Raw genomic sequence first — 26,700 nt, 5'->3', positions numbered from 1 at the left:
TTGTAACTTAGATCAGCACTCCATAAAGTATGGGCTGCCAATTAGTTCTGATTATATCATTCCATGACTAAATGCTTCATCTCAATTTCATACTTGTTTAGCAACATTTATAGCAATACAATAGTTATCTGTCATGCAAGCACATCACCTATCTTATCTCATTGAACTGATCTAGTTATTAATGAAGCTGCCTGTAGAATTCTATGTAGTATGAGCTGAGTATTAGCTGTGAGCAGTAGTCCACGAGTATGGATTCTCAATGGGAATAAAAACAGTTCTTTACTACAAATGATTTTACCCATATGTGAAGTTTAAGAAACAAATCAAATGACCATAAGGGAAGGGGGGAAAAAAGAGGGAAGCAAACCATAGAGATTCTTAATGATAGAGAACAAACTGAGGGTTGATGGAGGTGGGTGGGGAATGGGCTAGATGGGTGATTGGTATTATGGAGGACATTTGTGATGAGCACTGGGTGTTATATACAACTGATGAATCCCTAATTCTACTCCTGAAATCAATATTACACTGTAGATTAACTAGAATTTAGTACAAATTTGGGGAGAAAAACAGTACTATAGGCAGGATGAAAAACAGGTCAAGAGGAAAAAGAGAAAGGCTGCTCAGGGCAATTTTGTAAGGAACTTAAGTTGTTAGTATAGCATAATAATATAGTTGCAAGTGAAATTAAAAATTGAACACTAAATATCTGAACATGATAGACTTCATCCCTCCTTGCTGTAGAAACAAGGCAAAAGATTCATTCTTCAACAGTGTGAATAAGGATTGTAAAGGAATTCTTCCTAGTCAATGCCTCTATTTTAGGTTCCCTCTTCTCCTCCTGCGCATGGAGGGGATCCAGCCAGCTAGCAGAATCTTTTTCTTTTAGCAGAATTTCCAACTTCACATTTTCCTTTACCCCTTCTAAGCTCCTTTTGGCATACTGTTACACTTAGTTCTTTGTAACTCTTTTCATATCTTCCCCACAAAGTTTGTTTCAGAGGCTTGTAAAATGTCCAAAATGGGAAAATTGTTTTAGACTGAGCTTCTCATGCTTTGTTTTAAAATTTCCCCTTTTCAAGTTTATGCTTGATTCCCTGATACAAGACATTCAATTGAATTATTTGTGAAATATGGAAAGCTTTTTACTACTGTAATTAAGGTATAATCTGTCAGCTAAACCGTTGTTTTAATGATACAGGGTAAGCATAATCCTAGACTTACTACCTGTATTCTTATTGTGATTTTGGCAGTATATCATGAATGTCTGTTCCCTGAAATGAAATGCCCCTTATGGGCTGTCCAGTTTGTTTTGAGGACCAACTCCATATTTGTGGAATTTGGGGTCAAATGGAAGCAAGTACTAAATAATTGTTCTTTCTTCTGATTCTAGGGACCTTGCATTTTGGGTTAAAAATCATATTCAGTCCTTGAATATGACTGATTCAATATGAATCAGTCAATATGACTGATTAATCTGATTTTAGCATTCTTTTTCTCCTTAGTTTATCAAATTTGAAAAAGATTAGAAAACACTTGATGGAAATCAGTCTGTTTTCAATAACAGTCTATAAGTTACAGAAAAATAAATGAGTAGTGTTCAGCATTTCTTGTTTAAATTTTGTGTTTTTTGAGATTGAACAAATTGTACGTATTTATTTAAAAAATATATAAATATGCTGATAGAATGGCATCTTCTGATTTCATTGTAATATTTTGATTTGCTTTAGTTGAGCAGAATTCTAGATAATTATCACTTGGTTTACATAGTATAGTATCTTTAAAAGATGAAAAATAATGCTAATGTGTTAAGCATGTTCCTTCTTAGCTCTATTAATCTTACTTTATTTGATATTTGGTAATATGTTTTTAAGGTACAGTATATGATTCCTGATCTGAACAAAGTATTCCATTTCTTTTTAGGATTTGGGTTGTAATAATAGATTTATAGCATTTCTCATTAAGTATGTTAAGGTACAGCATTTAATATGTAAATAGAGTTTTATATTGCTAATATTATTTCTATTTATCATGCTTCAGACTCCTCAGAATATTTGTAGTCTTCTATTTTATTTTATGCAAGTTTTGACCTTGAGGATATTGACTGATGGGTTAATATTTTTCCTATTCCCTTTTTTTAGTGCTTATGTTTTAGAAACTATTTAAGGTTTTTTAGGTAATCAGTGTTTAAAAAACAAGCTAAAACCCTTTTCCTTTGCAAGCTTATATTCTAGTGGATTGCTTCATATATGATTCTGTGGCAATTAACACAACCAGAAGGCTAGTTTTCTATTGTCAGTAAATGCATTATGTCATTATTTGGAAATACAGAGATACAGAAAAATGGGGGGAAATTTCTTCTAACTCAGTGAGTCTCGCTCATTGTTCTGTGATGAATTTAGCTTTACTGATGTTTTTAATTGAATTTACAAGAATGATCATTTGTCAACCCAAGATTTCTCTGCATTTTTCTCAACTTCCCAACTGATAATTCAGTGCTGACATAAAGTTAAACTAGCCACTGAAGGTTTTAGGCTTAAGGAGTAGTATTTGGAGCATGCAATATTCCTTAGAGAAGATACTCTTTTTTTTTGAAGATGATAATGTGGTTTTGGAATACTCAGGATTTTATCTAATTTCTTTTTTTCAGAACCTACATTTTGTACTATAGGTAGATAAGCTTGAACCAGATGGTATGATCTCAGTATAATATTTTACTCTTCTCTCCTCCTTCAGGAAAATCTTTAACTTCCACCACAAGAAGATTAAAAAGAGGTCCCTCCTGCACCAAGAAAGATCTGCAGATCTTTTTCAGTGTTCTTGGAGGTGTGGGGTGTGAGAACTTGATCAGTTTGTGTCAACCACCTTGTTCTCTAAAGGTAAGCACTGTGTAGTGAGTGCACACTCATGAGCCCAAGCTCCTAATGCAGGTCTGGTTTTGGAATGCTCCATTGAGGATTTGAGGCCATCAGACTTCCTCATTCATAGACGGATGGCCTAGGCAGCCACTTGTGGGCAAGGCATCACACACGTACATCAAGAGATGGTTTTCCTTGTTTAGAAGTGAGGCATATCCTAGAGATGTATGGGTGGGGTTTTTTTGTTTTGTTTTGTTTTGTTTTAAATCCCAATTTTAATAAAACTTGTCTTCTAGTTCAGCCGGCATTTAAATCAGTTTAATAACTGCTATGGTTGATCCCTCATCAAGAACTCTTCTTGGATGTCTTCAGGTTTACATTCAAGAATTTTGAAGCAGTAATAGCGGTTTAAGCAGTCTGGTGATTTAATAGCTTAAATTGATATAAACTACTCTGAAGAGTTGTTTTTATGATCTTTCTGAAGCTGTCTCTTACCTTCAGAGAAAGTTTCTTAAACCATTTTTTAAATCTGTATTAAGATTCAGAAAGTATGGAAGCAAAGACCTTCTTAATCTTTAGTAAGTATATGATCATAAAATTGCTTATGGCAGATCCTAATTGAAAAAAGTTACTTAAAATGAGAGGTATTTTTCCTATCTTACAGCTTTTCCCTATCTCTAGGAAATAAAGAAATATACATTGTTGGTTCCATAAGACAAACCTCATAAAGGACAAATAAATTAGTGTCTCACTTTTACTTCTACTAAACTCTAATATCAGAAAACCTTATTGTTCTATCATACAGTGTATTGACACCTCCCAAAAAGACCAGCTCTAAATTAAATTGTCATTTGAATACCATTCGTTGACTATGAAGAAGAACAGGAGCATGTTGATTTTGAAAATGTCAAGATTAAAAGTAGGTTAGCATTAAATAAGATAATTTGGGCTGCCACCAAGAGATTAAACGTCTAACAAAACATTCGTGTTGTAGTCACCAGGATACTATAGTATTGACAATGATGATTTAAGGTGCTGATGAAGAAATTAATTAGTATACATCTAGTTTCATTTATCTTTTTTTTTTTTTCCTTAAAGTGACCTTGGAAACTTTAGTTCTAAAAGATGTGAACTTCTAGAATGAAGCATTAAATTTGGGAGAAATCTGTTGATTTTTATCTAGTAGCTCTATCTTTGGTTTATGATAAATTTTATTGTCTTTTTAAAATAATTATTCTTCCTATATCTGCATAATAAAAGATATTAAGGAGGAAAAAAAAAAACCCTTTGCATTTGCTGTTAGAATGGGGAAAAAATGGAGCTGAGACTTTTTTTGGAAAAACTTTGAGAACCAGTTTACTGTTTTGTTATGAAAATAGTTGAGGAATTAGAACTGGTCTTGCTATTGTAACTGTCAGCAACTTTAAAATATTTAAATCTTCAAAGTAGGTATGATATAGCTAATATAGTGAAGATGTAGAGATTACTGTGTATTTGGAAATAACCTATATATAATTCTTTTGAACTTTTATTTGTCAGAGTATGTTAAACATTTTTAACTTTTATAATGGCATGAGACAGAATAGATGAATGCATTAACTCTTTGAGCCCGTTTAGAAAAAAATTTGAATTGAAAGTCAAACCAACTGAAAATGTAAGGATATAAGAATAACTAAATAGATTATTATGTGGTGCCTAGACTAAAGCATTATTGTAGCTGAATTTTTTAAATAAAAAAACTACCCCATCTTTTTAAAAATGAGTTGTTTTACAATAGTATTGGCAATATATTTTATAAAAAGAAAAATTTATTTCACCACATTGCAACTAGTGTTCTAATTTCAAATAAGTTATGTAGCATGGATATATATAATGGGGACCACTAAGATCTTGCCTTCTGTATCTAGGGTATGAAAAATAAGATCTTTTTTAAACAATTCTTATTAATAACATAAGACTTCCATTCATATTAGGCATTAAAGTAAACTATTGTTCTTTGATTTTTATAACATATGGAAGTGAAAACCCAACATATTGGCACTAAGGAATTCATCTCTTGGAAATGGAACTAGGATCTGTTATGTATACATATGCACATTTAATCATATACACATATACATCCTAGTATTTATTTCTTCTTTTGAATTATGTAAGAATGATTTGTCAAAGATCAGGTTTCTGATTTGTCTTTCACTAGCACTTAGATGTCAGGTTTTGTTTTTATTTTTAAAGAGTCATAGCTAATCCATGGAAACTGTCCCTACTAGAAATTTAGTTTCTTTGACATAATCATACTCCCTACCTATTCTAATAGCTAAAGGGAGGTAAGAGAGGCAGCTCTATGTTTACCAGTATTGATATTTTTTTTTGCCAGTATTGATATTTTAGAGAAAGAACAAGGACATTTTAGCCCAGCCCTCTCCTTAGAGCCATCTAGTCCAACACTCTTCAGTAAAAATATAATACAAACCACAAATACATATATAGCTGTAAGTTTGTTTTGTAGCCACATTAAAAAGGGAAAAAGAAAAGTGAAATTAATTTTAATTACATTTAAATAACCTAATATATCTAAAATATTACTTCAACATGTAATCAGTATAAAAATTTATGAGACATTTTACTTTTATTCAATGACGTATTCAAAATTTGATGTGTATTTTACACTTACAGAAAATTGTCTATTGAACTAGCCACATTCAAGTACTCAACAGCCACATGTAGCTAATAGTATTAGTAATAGTAATAGATCTGTATTAGTGCAGATCTACACCAAGAGTGAAGCTCCCATTTTTAGCCTCATCCATGCTGAATTCCACTGGGTGACTCTGTAAGCTACCCTTACCCAGGTTTAGAGTCGCCAGATTTAGCAGAAAACAAAAAAATCAAGAACAAAAAGCAGAATACCCAGTTTAATTTGAATTTCTGGTAAATAACGAGTAACTGTTCAGTATAATTGTCACCCATGCTATACTTGGAATGTACGTAGGAAAAAAAAATGTTTATTTGCAATATAGATTAAACTGGGTGCCTGTATTTTATATGGCAATCCTATGCTGGTTTTAACTAAGTAGAAGACATCATCAGGCTTCCTAGATACTTGTAGGACTAGAGGGTAGAGAATCTCTTCCTCTGCAGGGAATTTTGATAACCCCCTCAAAATCAGCGTGCAAACCAGAAACTATCTACAGCCCGTTTCTTTGTAATTCTCTAAGATATTTAAGACAGAAGATGGGTTTTTATCGTGGAAACTCAATCCTTAAAATTTAAACATTATAAATCTAAATTATTACATTAAGCTTAAAGGTTTATAAAATTTTATGGCTTGCGTGATTAGTTACTTGAGTTTCTAAAATAGAAATTATCTAAAGCATATTGCTAGTATCACCTCTTATGAAAAACATTTTACCCTTGATAACAGTCTTGGCAGTTTTCAGGGTCTTAGCTATTTCAAGTTAGTTTCTTACCATTGGTGCCCACTGCAGCTATCACATCATCTCGAGTTGGCAAGCATTAACACAAAATATTAGGATGCTAAATGCCAAGATAAGACTTATTTTACATGGCAAGTATTTAAGTACTTGTAATTCTGTGCTCTGGTATTGATCATTGGACCCTGACACAGTCGACAGCCTGAGGGCTTCTTTTTCAGAAGAACAGCTTTCATCCTTATTTTTTAACATTCTTAATGTTCAAGTTTTAGCACCATTTTGAAGCATGTAACAGTTTCTATAGTAGTAGATCTATCCCTCTTAACCTCTAAAAAGGAGACCATTTATAATTCGTGTTCTCTAAGGACAGTAATTACACCAGCTCCACACTCCCTCTCAGGGGGAACACTTGCCTTCACGAGGTGAATGACTTTAGGTAACAGGTCTGCATTACCAGCAAGGCAGATAGATCCAGCCGCCAGTGCGGTTTGCAGTTTAGCAGTTCAGTTTAAGCTATGGCGCATTCCAAATCCATTCATGCTTAGGAGAATGTACCCAAGAGTGTGGATATGTTTATAATTACTGCATTTCCTTCAGAGAACAAGAATTACAGGTAAGGTTTGTTTTAATGTGTTGGTTTTTTTCTTTTTTGCAGTGATCCAAAAATTATTTTTATATAAGAAATTTAAGGATCTGAAAGTATTACTCTTTTCCTGAAACAGTTACCTAAAAAGTCTCAAATATAGCCTATGTTATATAATAGTTTTCTTCCTCAGTCTAAGAAGGAATTGAACCTGGAAAGGAGGGGAGTGGGAAGAGACAACTTATTGTCATTTGAAAGCTGTGAATATCACACATTTTCATGTCTAGAAATATCCAGGTTTATGTAAGAATCTTACTTTGCCTAACTTCTAAGGTCTGAGGTATGAATTATTTTGTCAAATTAACACCTACATCTATATATAGATAAGGTGTTCAGCCTTTGTGAGTTAATATCTTTAACAGCAATGAGTAAATTTCTGAATTGTGTTTGGGTTTTCACTTTTATTCTCAAGACTGACTTCCTTTGGTTTAAAGATTTTAACCTTATTTCTGAAACCAAAATTTAAAGCTGTAAAATATCTTAAAATGTAGTTCCTTTTTTTACCCAGTGATGTTTGGATGAACTTTAAAGGGTCTGTGAATCCCCTGAAATTATAATAAAATTTCACATGTATGTGTATTTTGCTGGGAAGAGTGTACATAATTTTCATCCTATTCTTGAAGGGTTTTGCAACAAAAAATTTGGTTAACAGCCACTGATAAGTCTAACACTATCACTTTACTGATAAGCTGAATTTTAAAGAATACGTTATTTGCCTTTACTCATTTGAAATTTAATACTTGTAAAAAGTATAAAGTTTGGTTCTAAAAAAACATTGTACTTGTTTTTAGAAGGAAAAGTTTTACCTTGAATTAATTAAATTTGAGAATATCAGCCTAACGGGGAGCAGTTTATTTGCTACTAGTTTCTTCCATTCTACCCTTTGACTGTAATCTTTACCAGCTGTTACATAAAAATGGCCCCTCAGTAAAGAGTGAGACTATTCTTAAAGATCAGTTAAAGAAAAAATGAATTATCTATTATAATTTGATTCCTACTTTTTTTCCTCTTTTCAAATCCCTTATTCAAAGAGAGTAAAACTCAAGAAAATAGGCAAATAATGTTATTTTGAGAATATTAAAAAAGCAGTTAATTGCTTTAATTAACATCACACTGAGCAGTGTTGCCTGAGACTCCTTCTAGTTCTATCTCTAAAGAAAGTCTACAGTAGACTGTACATACTTCACGTTTTTCTGTGATGAGAGTATTTTAAGGTTATTCATTTTTTTATTAGAAGATGTTTTATTATTACAGTAGAATTTTAGTAAGTAATCAAATTCTGTATTAAGGAAACTAATACTTTTTCAAAATAAAGGAAATACCTTTTTTTACTTTTTTTTTTTCTTTCTGGTAGCCACGAAAGTGTGCCTAATTCAGGATGTAATGAATTTATACCATTTTTGAAGTTAGAATGAAGAGAAATTTGAGGGATGATTCACAAAAAAGCGGTCATTTCCCAAAAGCAGAAAACAGTAAGACAACTTAGGACACTACCTATATATTTTTTAAAGATTTTATTATTTGAGAGAGAGAGAGAAAGAGAGCGTGCACATATAAGCCGGGGAAGAGGAAGAGGGAGAACAGACTCCCATCTGAGTAGGGAGCCCAGTTCGGGCTCAATCCCAGGACCCCAGGATCATGACCTGAGCCGAGGCAGATGCCTAACCAAATGAGCCACCCTTATTTTTTATTTAAATTTAATATTTAATTTTAATATTTAATTTTTAATAATATTTAATAATTAAATATTTAATAATTTAATTTTTCTTAAAGATTCTAAAATACATAATATAAAGCTCATTATAGAAAATGGTGTTGATTTCTGAAATAGATTACAGTTTTGATTCCCTTCCCTCCCTTTGGGAATTCTCAAAGTGATTATTTATCACTTATGCTCTTTTGCTTTGCTTTTGTAGAACCTAACCTTTCAAGAGAACCAGATTTGGTTTTTCATCCAAGAAGAACAGTTTGTATATGCTACCCAGTAAGCCATTTATGTTACTTTCTGTAGGTAATTGTAACAAATAAAAGTTGTATTTTTACTTTTAATTCATCAAATTATTTTATGTTTAAAATAGAAAAGCTTAATTTTTTCTTAGGAACATTTACAAATATTTAGAAATAGTTTTTCTTTAATTTGAGGTAGAGCAATTTTAAATATTCTATGCTTTCAAAGAAATTGATAAAATTAATTCACCTACTCAGTTCATTAAATCAGTAGTACAAGTTTGGTTTACATGGCAGCTTAAAAATAATCCAACATCTGAACATAGATGAGTAGAAGTTTACTTAACAGTCAATTTCATATCAATTTCATTAACATAGATTATGGTTTAAAATAGAAGTTTCAAAAAAAATAGAAGTTTCAAATAAACCAAAATAATTAAAAGTAGCCTCTGCATGCCTACATGCATGGCTTATATCTTTCTGTGTATAAACAATTTAGCATTTAACTCTTTTCAGTTCATGTGTCAAAACTCTTTAACAGTTTCACTGTTTATACTGCAGTACATAGACTTTGAAACTGCCACAACTGCTTTTCATATTCTTGTTTAGGAAATAAATTTATTCCATCAGTCATCAAACATATAGAAAATTATGAGAATAGAGTGGTAGATAAAATAAATTCCCTGCACTCCTAGAAACTATAGCTTGCTAAAGATGTGTGATGGAGTGGTATGAAGAAGATAGGATTCTAACCTAATCTGGGGGTCAGAGAAGACTTCTTTGCCAAAATGAAATTTTAACTGAACCTGAAGCATTCTTAGGGGTTGTCAAACAAAATGGGAAGGCAGAATAAGCATACGTGAAAGCCCTGAAGGAAGAAATAAGACACAATGAAGAGAAAATACTTAGGAGAGAGGGAAAGGATCTTTAAAGTATCTTTAAAATCATTATCAGATATTTGGCCTTTGGGCTTTAGCTTAAGAACAGTGGGAAGACATTGAACATTGTATTTTATTTTTCCTAGAATTTTTAATGAAAGCATAATAATACAGTAGAAAAGTGAGCATATCATAAGTATATTGCTCCATGAATTCTCACAAGGTGAATACTCCTATGTGACCATCACCCAGATGAGAAAACAGAACAGCATCAGCCCCTAAAAGTTCCCTGTCCTCTTTCCTTCCAGTGAGTTTTGCTACCCCACCCACAAGGACACCTCTCACCTGACTTCTTACTACATAGATAGTATTGCCTATATTGTACTTTATATAAACGGGGCCTTACAGTATATGCTTATTTCAGAGGAGTGAAAGAAGTCAGACACAATATTCTGATTTTGAGATTTGCCCATATTACTGATGATGGTTGCTGATTAGTCTTGTGGCTATATGCCTCATATCAATGTACCGTGAGACTTGCCACATCTGCCCCATGAAGGATAGAAAGATGTGAAGTCAGCAAGTTTCACAGTAAGTCCAGGGGAGAGATAATGGGGTTTGAGCTGGTGTGGTGACAGTAAGGATGAAGAGAAGTGGGCACATTAGAGAGAGATTTAGGAGTAAGAATTTTTAGCGCATGCAGATTAATTAAATGAGCTGAGGAATACAGAGACACCAGGATGACTCATGGGTTTCTGACTTGAGCAGGAGTGGGTGGTGGTACCCTTTAAGTCCAAACACTGGAGAGGAATGGATTGTATGAGTTTTAGTGGTAGAAGGGGATAATGAGGTTAGCATCCATATATTTGAGGTATGAACCATTGCACAGGTCTGCTTTGTACAGCTAAAGACCTGTTTATTAACTGAATGAATGCATGACTTGACATTCATTAATAACGGCGCTAACAAAGAACTCTTATACTTGGGGAAAGTTGTAAATCTTATCTTCTCACTATCTCTTGTTTTACAAATTTCATAAGGTACGGTTTCTAATGTTTGTAGGCATGGTTTTGTCCTATCTTATTTTTTTCCATATATCTGTATGTATAGTTATATTTCCCCTACTGTACTGCTAACAACATGCATGTGAAGTCATATCTTCCCATACATATGATATAAAAGGCATTGTAATGCCTCCGTACTTTAAAAATTGTGCTTCTATCATTATAATCTTGAATTAGTGTACAATTGCCACACTTTAAAGTGAGTTTATTCATATGGAATGATTGGCAACATTTAAAGTGACTGCAATAAATATTCATTAAATTTTGGTAGAGGAAAGGAGTGATAAAAATGAGGTGAAACCTGAAGCCTAAGCACAAGACTAAGTAGGGAGCTGCAGAGAATCTTAGATGTCAGGAAGCAGAATGAAAGCTCCTGGTTTTAGAGGGATGAGATACTAAAGGGGCTAGATGGGAATTATGAAGTAGGAACTCTGCGTACTTTGCAGTGCTGCCTGGGACTGATGCCCTTGGGAAATTTTATGGGAAGAGGAATACTGGATATAGCACTGAATTAATAAGCAAATGCTTAGCACATAGTGGAATACTTAATAGACTTGGCAGTTTACACCACTAAGTTATGATTTAGTGTTCTATTTAGCCCACAAAATTTGAACTAAAAGCATTTTATTATGTCCATGGAAAACACCAGTAAGCAATCATGATCATAATTTTCAGTTTATGGGATTTTCCCTAGCTTTAGGATCTGTCACTGTTTATTCTGTGTTTTCAAAATTAAATACTCCCATTTCACTTCATGGAGTTGGGGTTTTTATTTTTTTATTTTTTTGGTTTGGTTTCAAATTTTTGCCAAATCAACATTTATATAGGGAAATCAAACCAGTACTTTTTAAAGCCATTGGAGTTGATTAATTTATTCAATATACATTTATGAAAAATATCCCATATTTGTAACAGCTTTATAGCCTAGGATAATGATGCAAAAGAAGTATTTCTGCCTTTTGTTACTGGCACAATAGTTGGGAGACTAAACATACAAAAACAGTGTGATAATGCAAATTATTATTGGATTAACTGAATAGTGTTGTAAAACCAGTGCATTCAGGGGAAAAAAAGTTATGCTATCAGAGAAGAAATGATGGAGGTGGTAGAATTTAATTTTGGTCCCAGTGGATAAGTAGAATTTGAGTATGTGTGGCAAGAGCATTGCAGGCAAGGGTGCCATCATGAGAAAAGTACAGAAATAAATATGGCATATATTGGGCACAGTGAGAAACTGGCCAGACTGCAGCAGAGACACAGACTGTGTGTGGAGAGACAAAAACGTTTCATTAAGACCATGTTGTAAGAAGCTTTGAGTTACTCAAACATCCACCAGCAATAAGAGTGTGGATTGTTGTGTTGATTTTTAGATTATATATAGTATAATTTTACTTGTCATTATGTGGTAATTCCTTAGATTTTTATCTTTTTAGAAACTTCATTTAAGGTTACCTGCTGGGGTAAAGTGATTGAAGAATCTTCACCTAAGATCTGTGGATTAGTTTCAGGGAGTCTGGATTTCTCTAAAATTAAGGCAGAAGTTTGGATATATCTCTTTTCTGGAGGAAGAGTCCATTACCTTTATCAGAGTCTTAAAGGATCTGACAAGCCAAAAGCAGTTAATAAAACAGCTTTTGCTCTCCTGACTTAAAATATTTTTAATCTAATTCCTTTCTATATAAATAATCGTAATATAGGAAAAATAGGAGAATTAAAACATATTAAATGTTATTGGACATTTTTCTTTCACGATTTACAGGTACAGTAATTAAGAGTTAAATAGTATCAATTTGGATTCATTATGTCATCAGAGATTGTGGCTATATTCTAAGTTTTGTAGCTTTCAGTAAAAGAACTACTAACTTGATTTTTTAGATACAAGCATATTTCTGAGCATGCTACTTCAAGTAGAAATTTCTTCCCATTTTTGGAAAAAATATATATCTCCTTTCTATAGAATATAAAGCATTTTAAATAAATGTCCAACTTTAATCCTGAGATGTGACTCACCTGGGTCATGTCTAATCCTTTATACAGCAGTTTAAAGCAAGAGTCAACAAATTATAGCCCATGGGCCAAATCTAGTCTTCAGCTTCTTTTTATATGGCCCACAACTTAAGAATTATTTTTACATTTTAAAATAATAAAATAAAGGATGGTAAGTGATTAGGATTGAAGATTGAAAAAGAAGCATACTTAAGAGAGACAGTTTAGCCCTCAAAGCCTAAAATGTTTACTTTTTAGCTTTCTTGCCAATCCTTGGTTTAAAAGTAGTTTATTTTTTATGCTCTTCCAAATACATATGTTATGCTACAAGAGGATACATTGCTTGTGGATGTTTTAGGAGTTGGGCATATATTTGTAGAGTTCTAGCAGAGTTGATTAGGTAAGATAATCATAGCAGGGTATTCAGCTTTTTAAATTCTGCAGTGAAAGTATATGGACAAAATGTGGACTTAGTGACCCATTTCAAAGGACTATGTGAATATAAAAGTAGATTTTGTTCTTCACAAATACATAGTGCAGCAACCACAATACAGATCCTCATTGATAAATATTAAAATATGATCTTCACCTTACCCTAAAAATATAATCTTTACTTTTGAAGATACCATTTACATAAAGCAAGTATATTGTATAAAGGAAAAAGACAACATACATTTAACTGATAACTTGTTGGGCAGGGCAGTTGCTATAAAGTGTATTATTCATTGGTTTATTCATTAAACTTACCTTTGAAACTGTTAAATATATTTTTGACTTTTTAATTATTAATATATGAGATACTGTGATTCCAACTTTTAGATAAATATTGAAATATTCTTATTAATGGACAACAATTAGGGCAATTCTGACTTCTCTCTCCTGCATTATTATTTTTTCCTTCACCACCAGATCTTTTTCATCAACATAGAAAAGTATTGGATTTTTTCATCCGTCTTATAAAAAGTTCTTGTTTCCACTTCTCCCTCTGTGTACTCCCCTATGTCTTTCTATTTACAACCAATCTATTTGATAGAATTGTCTGTGCTCTAAATTCATTTTCTGTGACCCTTGCCATGGCACCAAAACTGCCCCCGTTACTGACCCCTGTGCTGGTCACTTCCCTGTCCTTGTCTTACTTGACCTACCTGGCAGCAGCACCAAGCACTTTATTTATTTATAAGGCTTTCAGTTACTCCACTCTCCAAATTTCTCCTTCTCTGGCTAATACTCTAAATCTCTTTTGCTGATTCCTTCTTACTTTCCAATCTCTACCTTGGTAGTGCTCCAACATTTGGAATTTGGGCCTCTTTTTTCCCCCCATATTTACTCCCTTGATGACCCCATCCAATACCGTGGCTTTAGATGACCATCCATTTGCTGATGAGCAGAAGTCATTTAGCTTTCTCAAAATATAATGTAGTGAACTGAATTCACCAGAACTCCCCCACCCCCAGGTTTTCCCCTCTCAGTAAATAGCTGCATCCTTTTGATCAACCTTGGTGTCATCCTTGATTCCTAGCTTTCTTTTACCCCATGCCTAATAATTCCCCATATCTCTGTCTTTTCTCTCGTCTATGCCCTTAATATATACTTAAAATTTAGTACTCATCACCATTCCCACAGCTATCTCTGTGATCCAAGTCATCTTCACATTTTGCCTGTGTTCTTATAAAAAGCTTCCTGTGATTGGTCTTCATGCTGTTCCTACTCATGATTTTCTTCAATCAGTTTTTAATACAGCAGGTAGAGTTAGTATATTAAGATATAAGTCATGTCACTTCCTGATGAAAACCCTGCACTGACTTTTCATCTCTATGAAAACAAGAGCCAGAGTCCAAGAAATGGCCTCCCAAGGTCTATCCCCTGGGCCCCTGTTACTCCTAGACTTTCAACTACTTTTTCCCCCCAACTAACTGTGCTCTGGTTGTACTGACCTCTTTGCTGGTCTTGGGATCAGGCAAGTTCTTGCTTTAGAAGATTCACACTGGCTCTTCTCTCTACCTGTAACGCTTTTCCCTATTACCTGTACAGCTCAGTCTCTTAATCACAATGGGATTTTTATTCAAGCCAATTTAGTCTTTCTTTAGCCACTCAATCTAAAATTTTGTAATTCCCCTAAACCACTATAATTCTCCTTCCTCCTATATGTTTCTTTTCTTGTAAGCCTTATTGCCATCTCCCATCCCATATTTTACTTCCTTTTCCTGTTTATTTTCTTCTATCTTCCACTAGAATGAAAGGGAAGGATTTTGTTTGCTTTGTTCACTATTCTATTCTCAGCACATAGATGTATAGTGCTTGGCTCATGTTTTTCACTCAGTATTCGTTGAATGAATGAATGCAGTTGAAAATTGACAACACAAAAAATTTAAAAATAACTCAGGGATTTTGAGAGCCCTTGGATCATTTAATAAGTGTTCAAACATTTCAGTAGATAGCATGCATGAAACTAAGGTGTTAGAATATGTATAAATTGATATTATAACATAATTAAGTTTCTTCTTTGAACAAATCCTTGGTTTTGATTATTTGCTTATCCAATTTATTTTTTGAGCAATCCAGAGGGATCTTATATGCAGGGTTTGGGGGGGGCAGGGGAAGAGGGAGAGAGAGAATCTTAAGCAGGCTCCAATGCCCAGCACGAAGCCTGACATGGGGCTCGATCTCATGACTCTGAGATGGTGACCTGAGCTTAAATCAAGAGTTGGACGCTTAACCAACAAGCCACTTGGGCATCCCTTACTTGTCCAATTTTATAAATGTAGAATGCTGAAAAAATAATTACTATTTGAAATTAAATATTACAATTTGAGTATGGTACAATGTGGATATTTATAAAAAATCTTTTTGTCATTAAAAGTATCGGTCATTTAGCGCAGTATGTCTTCCTTTCTTAGTTTTTAAAACTTTGAAATAATTTAGATTTGTAGAAGAGTTGCAAAAATAGTAAAAAGACTGTACTCTTCAGGACCCTTGTTTTATGTTTTATAAGTTTGCAAGCTTCCAAAAGCATAAGATGAATACTAATTAAGCCTGCCAGTGTAGTTTTTGTAAGGTTATTCCTTTTTAAAATAACCATTATAAACCACCAGATAGCTACGGTTTTCAAATGTTCATATTTTCTGTCTTGACTGCATGTGTGACTATTTTAAATAATTATAGTCATAATACGTATTTCATTTTTATTTTTTTTTCATTTTGATTCTTAAATATGACATCCATTTTCCATGTTTCATTGTAGTCTCCATTTTTATCTTTTTAAATGACTGATAATAGACCATATTGCTGATGTTTATTATTAATAAACTGTTCTCCTTTTGGAGGTTGCCATCCAGCATGGTGGCAGTAAGAATGGAAAAGAAAGCATAAATGCAAGTGGTAAGATTCGTTTCCTGGTAAATGTTGGATAAAGAGGAAGTAAAATAAATATTTGTCCAAGATTGCTCCAAAGTATCCTGAGTAGCTAAGGAATATTGATCCTAAGAAAAGAATAGAGGATCAGAAAGAATTCTGTGAGTGGAAAGAGAGGTATTCTTGAAATGATATGTTTAGTACTACTGACCTAAGTGTCAGAAAAGTTTGATTAATCATGTGGGACCCTGGATAGCCATTCACTTCTTGAACTTTCAGTTTTGTCATCTGCAAAATAAGTATTGGACTACTAGAGGATTTCTGAAGGCTCTTCCAACTTTAGGACAATTGCTGTGTCTTGTGTTTTATTTGAACTTCATTCCTGTTTCTTCTCACTGTTTTCTAGTGACCTTTCAAGAAAGCTTCGGTTTATAATGAAAAGACCATGAAATGCTCAATCCTGAGTCTATTGGAGATTAAACATCCCTTAATACTGAAACACTTGACTTGACACAGGAAGTGCAGAGCTGCTGTTTCATTTTATCTTTCTCAGCCAGAACTTCTCATAGATCAGAATTTAGAACAAGGAAGATTGGATTAAGGCCAGACTTGGAAAAGGCACTCTGGAATTTTCTTTAAAACATACTTTGAGGGTTCTTAAACTGTTATTAGCTACCAGAAATCCCAATAACTTATTCAGAAAAAAAATTGACTGTAATTCAATTACATATTGACTAATGTAGTCAACTATAATGTCATGTAAATATGTATGTAAAATAAACATAATAAGTGTAATCTAGGGGAGCAGTATCCTATAGCAGAAAGATTATAGATTTTGGAATTAGTTTGGGTTCAAATATCACTCTTTTTACTGTATTGTGTCTCTTTAGACAGGTTGAAATGAAAAAGTAACAGTCATTGTTAGTATGTGTACTTAGTTAACACTTTTTCAAAATCTTACCTGTATGAAACACTTACTCTATATTTTTATCCTGTAATTAGGATCATATGTGTGTGTGAGACCTTAGGATTTCTACCATTCAATTTCTTGGCAGCTTTAAATGATTTGTCAAAACTAAAGAATTATTTTAAAAATTCTTATCCTACAGTTTCAGCACATTTAGGTCTCAGATGGGATAATGCTTCTTTTTAAAGAAATGTTTGTTTCCTTATAAATGCCCATCTTGTACTGTTCTTGTAAGGACACTTGTTAGATTGAGACCATCATTCAATAAAATCACCGGAAGTATACTTTTAGGGGATTGGGTCATATAATGCAGAATGTTTTGTGATAGGAATCAGGAAGGCTTGTTTCCTTTTCTTTATAGATTATTGGTTATATTTTATAATGTTATACAGAGTGTTGCCATACCACATACAAATTATTATTTCTGGTGCCAGAGCCAGAAGAATTGCCCTAGGATTTAACTAGAGGAAGTTTCTTGTGGTTCTCAGTGGCCTCTTCCAGGAACTTTGGGCATCTAAAGAAAGGGGGATGTGCTTCACTGGCTTGATACATACTTTTTAAAGGAAGCCCAGAAAGTTCTTTATTCAAACATGTGGAGGAAGAAAGAGTAGTAAGTGAGGGAACAAGGTTCATACAGACATATCATGAGCTTCAAAACGAAGAAAAGATGGATGAAAATGATTTTTTGGTTTATCAAGAAAGATGTTAATCAGGAAGGCAAAATAGGAAAAGATGAAAAATTAAAAGGAAAATTTTTAAAGTCCCTAATACTTGGAATATATATTACATGAGCATAAAGGTTATTTATCTTCAAGAGAAAAGACAAGTTGAATACTAAAGAAGCATAGAGATGCAAATATTACTAATGCCAATGGTATACTATCAGAGTACCTATTATATGCTGGAAGTGATGAAACTGTCATAAGTTAGCTATGTTTTGAGACCAGATTTCTTTAAGAAACAGGCATATGGTTTTCTCTTATGTTGCATTCCTTTTATGCTGCATTTTGTACCTGGTGTGAGGTCAGTAGGTGTTGTGCACTCATGATTTCTCAATTCCTAAGATTTATTATACAGTGTTACTTACAGCATTTTTGGTGGTTCTTTTTAATCTGTTGTTGACCAAGAAATTATATTCAATCATAATTTCTCTCTCATATGTTTGATTATATTATTACTAAAAAGAGTAGATATAATATATTTATAAAATTGATTCTGTGTTTCTTCTAAGCTGCAATTAAACTATTCATTTGGTCTAGGGACCCTTTATAAATAAAAAAATACATGAAATTTAGACCATTTAATTTCAAATACCTTGTGATACATTTTGAAGACCTACTAAGCCACTGGTTCTTAAACTTTAGATGCACCTGGATCACCTAGAGAACTTGTTTAAATGAAGGTTGATGGACCTTTCCCCCATTTTTTCTGATTTAGTAGATCTAGGCAGGGGCCCCAGAATTTCCAAGAAATTTCTAACAAGTTCCCAGATGGAACCGATGCTATTGTTCCAAGGACCATAGTTTGAAAGCCACTACACTTAATAACTGCGTAACTTTACTTGACCCCACCTCAACCAATTAAAAATTAATAATGTTTGAATTACATGTGTTAAAGCTTGTTTTGTGACTCTTTTTTACTGGGTTCTAGCAATAGAGTCAAAAAATGACCTTGTTCCAGGTAAACTAATTTCTTCTGCCATTTAAACACGGAAATCAAATCGTTCCTTTGTTTAGAGAAGAGTTATTTGTGTAAAATCTGGATGACTTTCTCTATTCTCTTGCATTTAAAAATTCTTGCATTTCTGAAACAAATATGAAAAAGTTCTTCAAAAGTAATTCTTCATATTAGTAATCTAGCTAGATCAGACAAAGTAAGACAAAGAGTATCTTACAGAATCTTGTTTATACTACTTCCTTTAAAATATAGCTGATATTTATGTATTGATGATTGTTTATTAGTATATTTTTTATATTTGCTTTTATAAAGTTTATCTAAATAGCTACAAAAATATTTGAAATCTAGATACTTCTTGATATCTCTTAGGTTTTGCTTTAAATAAAAACGTGATGCTAATAATATGGTAAAAATCATGTTTTTGTAGAAATCCTATATTATTTTCTGAAATGATAACAACTTTTAAAATAGATGGAGGAAATATGGAAGGCACATTGCTACTGAAAATTCACATAGTGTTAAAGGGATAAACTCTGTAAGCATTGAGTATGAACAGACTGGCCTATATTTATTAAATACCTATTTAAATTATAAAAGATTCAATACATTATCCTTCTGGCATTTAAAAGTAAATCACATTCTTTTTAAGGGCAGGAATAGTGTGTTTGAAATACTTTATGTGATTGCAATTATATTTGAAGAGTGTATGTTAATAAAATCAATCATTGCTTTCCTAATTAAAAATCAGTCCCTTTTCTACAACCTTTTTATTTTTAACTCTTTTTTTTTTTTATTTTTAACTCTTAAAGTTTGTTTCATTATAGTGATTCCCCTTGTTTCAGAAACATAAATGATTATTTATTTGTTAATAAATTTCAGGCTTCTGTTTATCTGTCTTTATACATTTTTTACTTTCCTATATATAGCACTTAGCCTGTGCAAGCAAGTATTAATTTACTTTAAAAAAAATTAAAAGTGAAATTCAACCTCCTACTTGAGAGGATTTGTTTTTACCTTTGTAGAAAAAAAAAAAAACGTATTTGGTCATGTTTTAAGTTTACTTTGTGCTCACTTTCATGTATCACTTTGTTTGCATTTTGTGTTTGTATAGTTTTCTAGCAAGTTGATCTTTTTGTGGATTTATTACATACTATTCTTGTCCTGTAAGGACCAGGTTACAATTAAAATAACTCAAAGACCATTGAGAGGTATTGTGCTAAACAGAGGACCTTGCCTTTTATCATGTTCAGACTGCGTCTCTCCTTTTATTAGTCACTCTGAAGATAGTGGCAGTATCAGAGAATGAATATGATCTCAGCCAGAAGCCATGTGGTGGCTAAGAGGTGAAAGCAGATGTGGCTGACTTTAGAGGAAATAAGTCTTCAGCAGAAGACTGGGTGAGGGAGTGAAACAAGTCAAGGTCACATAGGGAAAAGAATAGGGATAGTTTCATGGACAGGTGATTTAAGTGGTCATTCAGGGTCCAACAGCATTTGGTTGAATGCTCTGCTGTAAACCATCTTTAAATTTTTAATAAGCAAACACGGGTCCTCCCAATATTCTCATTTCTCACTGGATCTCCCAAATGATATAGCTGATTGTGCAAATCAGTGAATAACAGAGGAGAAAAAGAAGCAGAGATTTCTTCTGTCTCCTGGTTCTTCATTCCTTTTCCCAGTATAGCCAGAATGGGAATTATTTTTAAAAGTATGACTTACAGGCAATGAAATATTATAGAAAATTAGCCTAATTTGAAAGTGATAATATATTTACTCACATCTGTACTTGATTCACTTCCAAAAGAATTGGGTAAGGGGAAGTAAGAGCTTTTAAATATTTTTTAATAAAAATATCAAAGGTTTGGATCAAACTTCAATAGAGACTTTACCAAGTAAGTATACAGTATATATAGTTTGAGAAGTAAAAACAATGGGAACTGCAGGATTTTATTCCTGAGTGAACCTACTACGTGTTTATGCAAACCACAGTGTGTTTTCTTCACCTGCAGAGCCTGAGACTTTTTATTCAGTGCAGTGCTTTATTGTTTGGTGATTATGTCTAATATTGTTACTGTATCTGACATGGTCATTGTTCCTTGCCTTCACAATGTTTGAAAAATATATTTTTAAAAAGTTTTGGAAATTAAAATTTAGAAATTCAAAATCCCAAACAGTTTTTAAGTAGTTTATAAGAAGCCTTGTCTGTTTCTTTCTTTTATTTGATAGTTACATAGTATTCATCTATTGTTCCTATCACACCAAGACAACTTTTCCAGATTCTTCCTTGCTTAAGCTGAATTTCATTTACTGAATAACAAAGCTAAAACAAAACTAAACTTTTTTTTACATTATTTCATGTGAGAGTTCTTTTACTCTAATAACATATGAAATATGGGTGGGGGAGAGGATTGCCTAAATTCATAAGAATCTTTGAAAATTTAAGTAAGCCAGGATAAGATTCTCTGCTATATGTAATCCTACTTTACAGATCTCAGCCAGAATTCATTATATTTAAACAGCATGAAATAGGAGACTCTACTCCTTTTAGAAGCAAAATTGTAAAAAAGATAGGAGTGTGGAAAAATAACAACACTACTTGTTTCTCTGCTAATTTAGTGAAAGTACATGCCCACTTTTCTGTAAGACTCTTTCTTACATAATTTTAAGGACTTATTGGCTTGATTTTAGTTCTCCTTGGCTTCAGTCCAAAATATTTTAACCAGCTGGGTTTATAAAGTATTCCAAAAAGCTATCGGGAAGCATCAGGCTGAAGGTTTAAGCAGGAATAATGTCAGTCTAGTAAGGGTGTTGGAAGTTTTCTACATCCTAAAAGTAGAACTAACAGAGAGAACCCTAAACCCATGATTTACTCTGCAATTTATCCTGTTGTAGGAAGAAATGATTAAAGAGTCATATAGTTAACAATTTTTAAAAGCCATAGATTCTAAGTTATGGATAAGAATGATTTTATTGCACTTCTTTTTATCCAGAGTTGTACAATTATATAGAAAATAAACTACATTAGAAGCATTAGTTCTGCATCTAGTTTTGCATGGTATTGTATAAGTTAATAGCTATAAATATAAAGTTAAATATATCTGTTCATCAGAAACCTAAAGCTTACATACTGTCAACGCAGCCCTTTAGAAGATATGTAAGCAACTGAACAAACAGCGGAAGTTAGAGAATATATTGATAAACTACTGCATTTTTGGCTTCACAGATAATAAACCTTTGTTTCTGCTAGAATAGTCCAGCAAAAAATGCATCTTTTTCTTTAGCCTAAAGAAGCTTTACAGAGGAAATAGGATTTTAGTTATGTGGATGGTGGGATAAATTGCTTTCAACAAGTTGCAATTAAAAAAGGAAGGGAATGTGTGATTACAGATACAGTGGCAAGGAAGCACCAACTTTAGGAATCTGTGGCCATAGACTTGCGGTGGTGTGGAACTAGAAAGCAAAACCTGTTGGGCTAAAGAGCTGAACATATTTGTCAAAAGAGAGAAAAGGGACAAACATAAAAGAGATGAGGAGAAAGCTGATGCAGAGCGAAGCTGATGTGCCCAGTTGTTCACTACTAGGCATTTTTTCCAGAGTAAAAAGTTTGAAAGAGACAAAATACAGTCTCTTATTAAGGCTACCTATAAAACTTTGATTCTGTTAAAAATATAGAGATGGGGGATGCCTGGGTGACTCAGTGGTTGAGTGCCCTTGGCTCAGGTCGTGATCCTGGGGTCCTGGGATCAAGTCCTGCAGCAGGCTCCTCAGAGGGAGCCTGCTTCTTCATCTGCTTGTGTCTCTGCCTCTCTCTCTCTGTCTCTCATGAATAAATGGATAAAAACCTAAAAAAAAAAAAACAAGAATACAGAGATGGTTCATACTTTTAATATTGAGAGTTGGCTACAGTTTAATTTTGTAGATTGAATATTTTTATAATTTTATGGGAATTAAAGTAAACTTGGTGTTCATAAACATAAAAAGATAAAATGTCTTAGTTTCTGTGCTAGTGTGTGTCTCCAGCTGCCCCTAAAACTGCTCTTTTGGTTGTCTGCTTTTGCACAGAGACACTTCCATTGTCACATGCTCCTCCATGCTGTTTCTGGGCAAAGCCCTGTCCCCTCCCAAACTTCCTTTCTCTCTTAATAGCATTTCTAAGGACTAGCAAAGTCCTATTTTCTCTCTTTTCTCTACTCTTTTTTAATCCTAGATATAATTTTTGTAAATTGCTTTAATCTCTCTGTGCCTCATTTTTCTGAGTTGTAACATGGGGCTAATAAAATTTTATTGTCACTTTCAGAGTTAAGTGAGTGCACCTAACATAGTGCCTGGCACATAACAGTTGAGCTTTCGTTCAACGAATGTTATTTGCTTTTCTTTTCAACCGGTAATAGTAGCTCTAGATAATTTAGGGAAAACATTTTAAATGAACTGTGATATTTGCTAAAATTATGACTTGTACTTACACAGTGGATTATGTATAAACTTGTTCTCATTAGATAAGTTATTGAGTGTTTTTACCTTAGTTGCTTTGCTGTTTTAAAGGATTAATTGGGACATAAGAAAATGAAACATTGTCTTTAAACAATCCATAAAAACATAACTATTTTAAAATAAGTTTTAAAATTAGTAAGAGGGATTGTTACATGAGGCATATTTTGAAAATTAGTAAGAGGGCTTGTTATATGAGATACATTTTGAAAATTAGTAAGAGGTCTTGTTATATGAGACACATTATACTTAGCTCTCAGTTTAGTTATGAAATTATTTGCTTCTCAGACTAAGGCTACCTCTCTAATTCCATCTCTCTATCAATGACTGTGATTTTAGAGATTGTGATTTAATGTTTTCACATTATTATCTGTAATGACTCATTATAGATTATCCAATCATTATATCCTGGACATGTGTGGCATTCTGTTGGACACTTCATAATATTTATATGAAGCCTTTTACCTGTCATAACTATCTCCTACTGTCTTTCAAGATCTCTTAGTAAAGTAAAATTAAGTCCTCGATTGTTATAAATAGCATTGTCAACTAGACTTTTAGATATATTAAATAACACCACTCAAGGAATGATAAAAGCATTGTTCATACTTTATAATGCTTAACTACTAATGAAAGATTGGAACTGAAACTTAAGATGAGCAGATCAGTTTTATTCAGACAAGCTTATTGAGAAACAGGAATCATAGATTTCATCTAACCCAAATTATATCAGTTATAATAACTGATTGTAGTTTTTTTACTCAGAATCATTTTGTTCTCCTCTTTGTCTACCTCCATATCCTTACTTTACAAAGACCTTTGATCTGGTAGGCATTGCTAATGGTGAAATGCACTGTCCTGATGTCTCTCCTTCCAATACACTCTTTATGTTTCCAATATAATTAGCTGTTCAAAAGGGATAACAAGATTTCTGTGGAAATATAGAACAGTCCTATAAAAATAGATTTTTGTTTTTACCTTGTTCATTTAATTCTGAAAGCTCCAATGTCAAAAAAAATTCTTAACCATTGACATGATATATACGTATAAACCAAATTACATTTCTGAGAAGTAATGCTAGGAACATTTAGCCCATATATGTTGTATAAATTAAGGAAGGATACCTTAATAATGGTAACTGCTGCTGCTGCTGCTACTACTAGTACTTATAACTATACTATTGCTAGTATAGAAAAAGATCTCTCTCATGATGGGGAAGGGGGCAGTGATTATGGGTGGTTGGATCACATCTCTTTTAAAATCTTTTTATGTATTTTTTCATTTTTAATTTAAAAATCCTATCCTATTGGGCTTATTTACACCAATTATTTTTCATTTACATAATTCATTTCTGACATTAATAGAGCCATTTACAATTTACTCTCAATACCTTGACATACTTTGTCAATTTTGTAAATACTTAGTGATTCTAAGTAGAAAAGTGAAAAATGCATATGAATGTAAAACCTGTATTTGAGATATTTATTGCCTTTTTTTTTCATTCTGAAAGATAATTTAGAAACACTGAATTGATTGGTTATTTTGTTTTCTCTTTATAAATCATTATTAGTGATAAATATTAATTTCTCTTCCACTGTGAATAAGAACAAAAAAATTACTTAGAATTAGTATTTTAAGAGCTAACCAAATTTGATTCTCAAAAATTTGAGAGGGCTTCAGAACATGAGATAGCTAATTGTTAATCAATGCTGAATTATTTGTAATAATCTTAGACATAAATGGTAATGTCTTATTGGTTTTCTTCTCTACTTTATTGCTGGTATAAAAACGTGTTGAAATGTTTGAAATTATTTCTTCTGCTATATTTTAGGTCCTATGCAGAAATGTGATTTTTCTGAAGAGTGCTTTTTTCCCCCAGATTTTTAATATACAATAGTATTTACTATTAACATAGTTATAAAGACTTATCTTGGCTAAATATTTTTATTTTGATTGATTATAATTTAGTATTTGTATTTGAGAAGGCAGAAAGTTTAGTTTTAAGAATATTTATAAGTGGTATCTTAATATCTGTCTTTTTGTGATGTATATTTCTAAGCTGAAATAATAATATAATATGTTGAACATTTTTATATTTTACTACTATAATAAAAATTAAATAGCCTCTGCCATCACATGCAAGCTAGCCACTAGCCTCTATTGCCCAGCTTCCACTATCAATTGTCATTGCCATGCATACAGTAGTTGTCACCCTCTACAGCTACACCCACACTCTGCTGGCACCGCCCCCACACAACTCTTTATAGCATGCTGCCACCACACATTTGGCCCCCCATGGCTGCATTTGGTTCCTGTCACCTCCCTGGCTGTACTACTCAGTGTATTGCTGGATATGACCTCCCACAGCAGAACAATTGCACACAGCTGGCTGGCCCCTGCTGCCACATTCAGGCCTATAGCTGGCCCCCACTACCATGTACCCAGTCAGAACCAGCCTAAGAACACTCACTCCTAGACTAGAGGCACTGCTGAGGACCCCCACTAGCACTGCCAGTCATTGCTAAACCCCACCGTCATCACCACTCAGTACCATGCAGGGGATTATGTCATGGACCCTAGATGCCATGCCACTGGGCCCCTCCTGACACCTGGAGCTGCTGTATACTCCTGCACTTGCTGTCCCATGAACAACTAGACCTGGTGCAATAGTGCACTCACACACAACACTTCAAGTGGCACCCACACACCTCCCCTCTGCTCCTCTGTACAGGTGGAGAAGGCCATTTCTCATGGAAACCAATTCTAAAATCTGGAAAATGTGACCGTTACTTCAAATGCACAGACACCAATGCAAGGAAACAAAAAACACCAAAAATCAGGGAAACATGGCACCACCAAAAAAAACAATAAGCATCCAATAACCTATCCCCAAAGAAATGGAAATTCGCAATTTGCCCTAAAAATTTTTTAAAAGAATTTAAAATAATTGTCCTAAGGAAACTCTGCAAGCCAGAAGCGAACATCAATAAACAATTTATTGAAATTAGACAGATAAACAAGAACAAAAAGAGAAGTTCGACAAGAGAGAGGAAAAGTATTAAAAAACAACAACAAAAAAAATAAAAAAAAAAAAACAAAAAAAAACAAAAAAAAAAATAAAAAATAAAAAAATAAAAATAAAAATAAAAAACAACAACAAAGGGATGCCTGGGTGGCTCAGCAGTTGAGCGTCTGCCTTCGGCTCAGGGTGTGATCTTGGAGTCCCAGGATCAAGTCCCACATCAGACTGCCTGCATGGAGCCTGCTTCTCTCTCTCCCTATGTCTCTGCTTCTCTTTGTGTCTCTCATGAATAAATAAATAAAATCTTTAAAAAAAACACACACACAACAAATTATGGAGCTGAAACCATGCAATGACTAGACTGGAAATGCAATTCAGTTTCAGCAATA

The 26,700-nt window shown here is 33.2% G+C and overlaps 1 protein-coding gene and 1 long non-coding RNA gene across 6 annotated transcripts in view; one reads left to right on the top strand and one right to left on the bottom strand.

The window, feature by feature from the left end:
• Nucleotides 1-26,700, top strand: part of ZEB1 (zinc finger E-box binding homeobox 1) — a 181,152-nt gene that overhangs the window by 56,180 nt on the left and 98,272 nt on the right. For 3 of the 5 annotated variants that reach the window (XM_077896916.1, XM_077896914.1, XM_077896915.1), the window contains 2 exons: nt 2,737-2,879; nt 8,849-8,916. The exons of the other annotated variants lie outside the window; for them this stretch is intronic. In XM_077896916.1, coding sequence (XP_077753042.1) covers nt 8,907-8,916 — 10 coding nt within the window. In that variant the 5' untranslated portion in view covers nt 2,737-2,879; nt 8,849-8,906. The remainder of the gene's footprint in view (nt 1-2,736; nt 2,880-8,848; nt 8,917-26,700) is intronic. 5 annotated transcript variants of the gene reach the window in all.
• The window catches only part of LOC144313721 (uncharacterized), a 51,073-nt gene that overhangs the window by 1,577 nt on the left and 22,796 nt on the right, over nt 1-26,700 (bottom strand). The window lies entirely within an intron of this gene.

The sequence above is a fragment of the Canis aureus genome, chromosome 5, assembly GCF_053574225.1.
Source record: "Canis aureus isolate CA01 chromosome 5, VMU_Caureus_v.1.0, whole genome shotgun sequence".
Classification (NCBI taxonomy): domain Eukaryota; kingdom Metazoa; phylum Chordata; class Mammalia; order Carnivora; family Canidae; genus Canis; species Canis aureus.
Note: the sequence above shows the minus strand (reverse complement) of the source record. Positions and strands in the feature narration are given on the sequence as shown.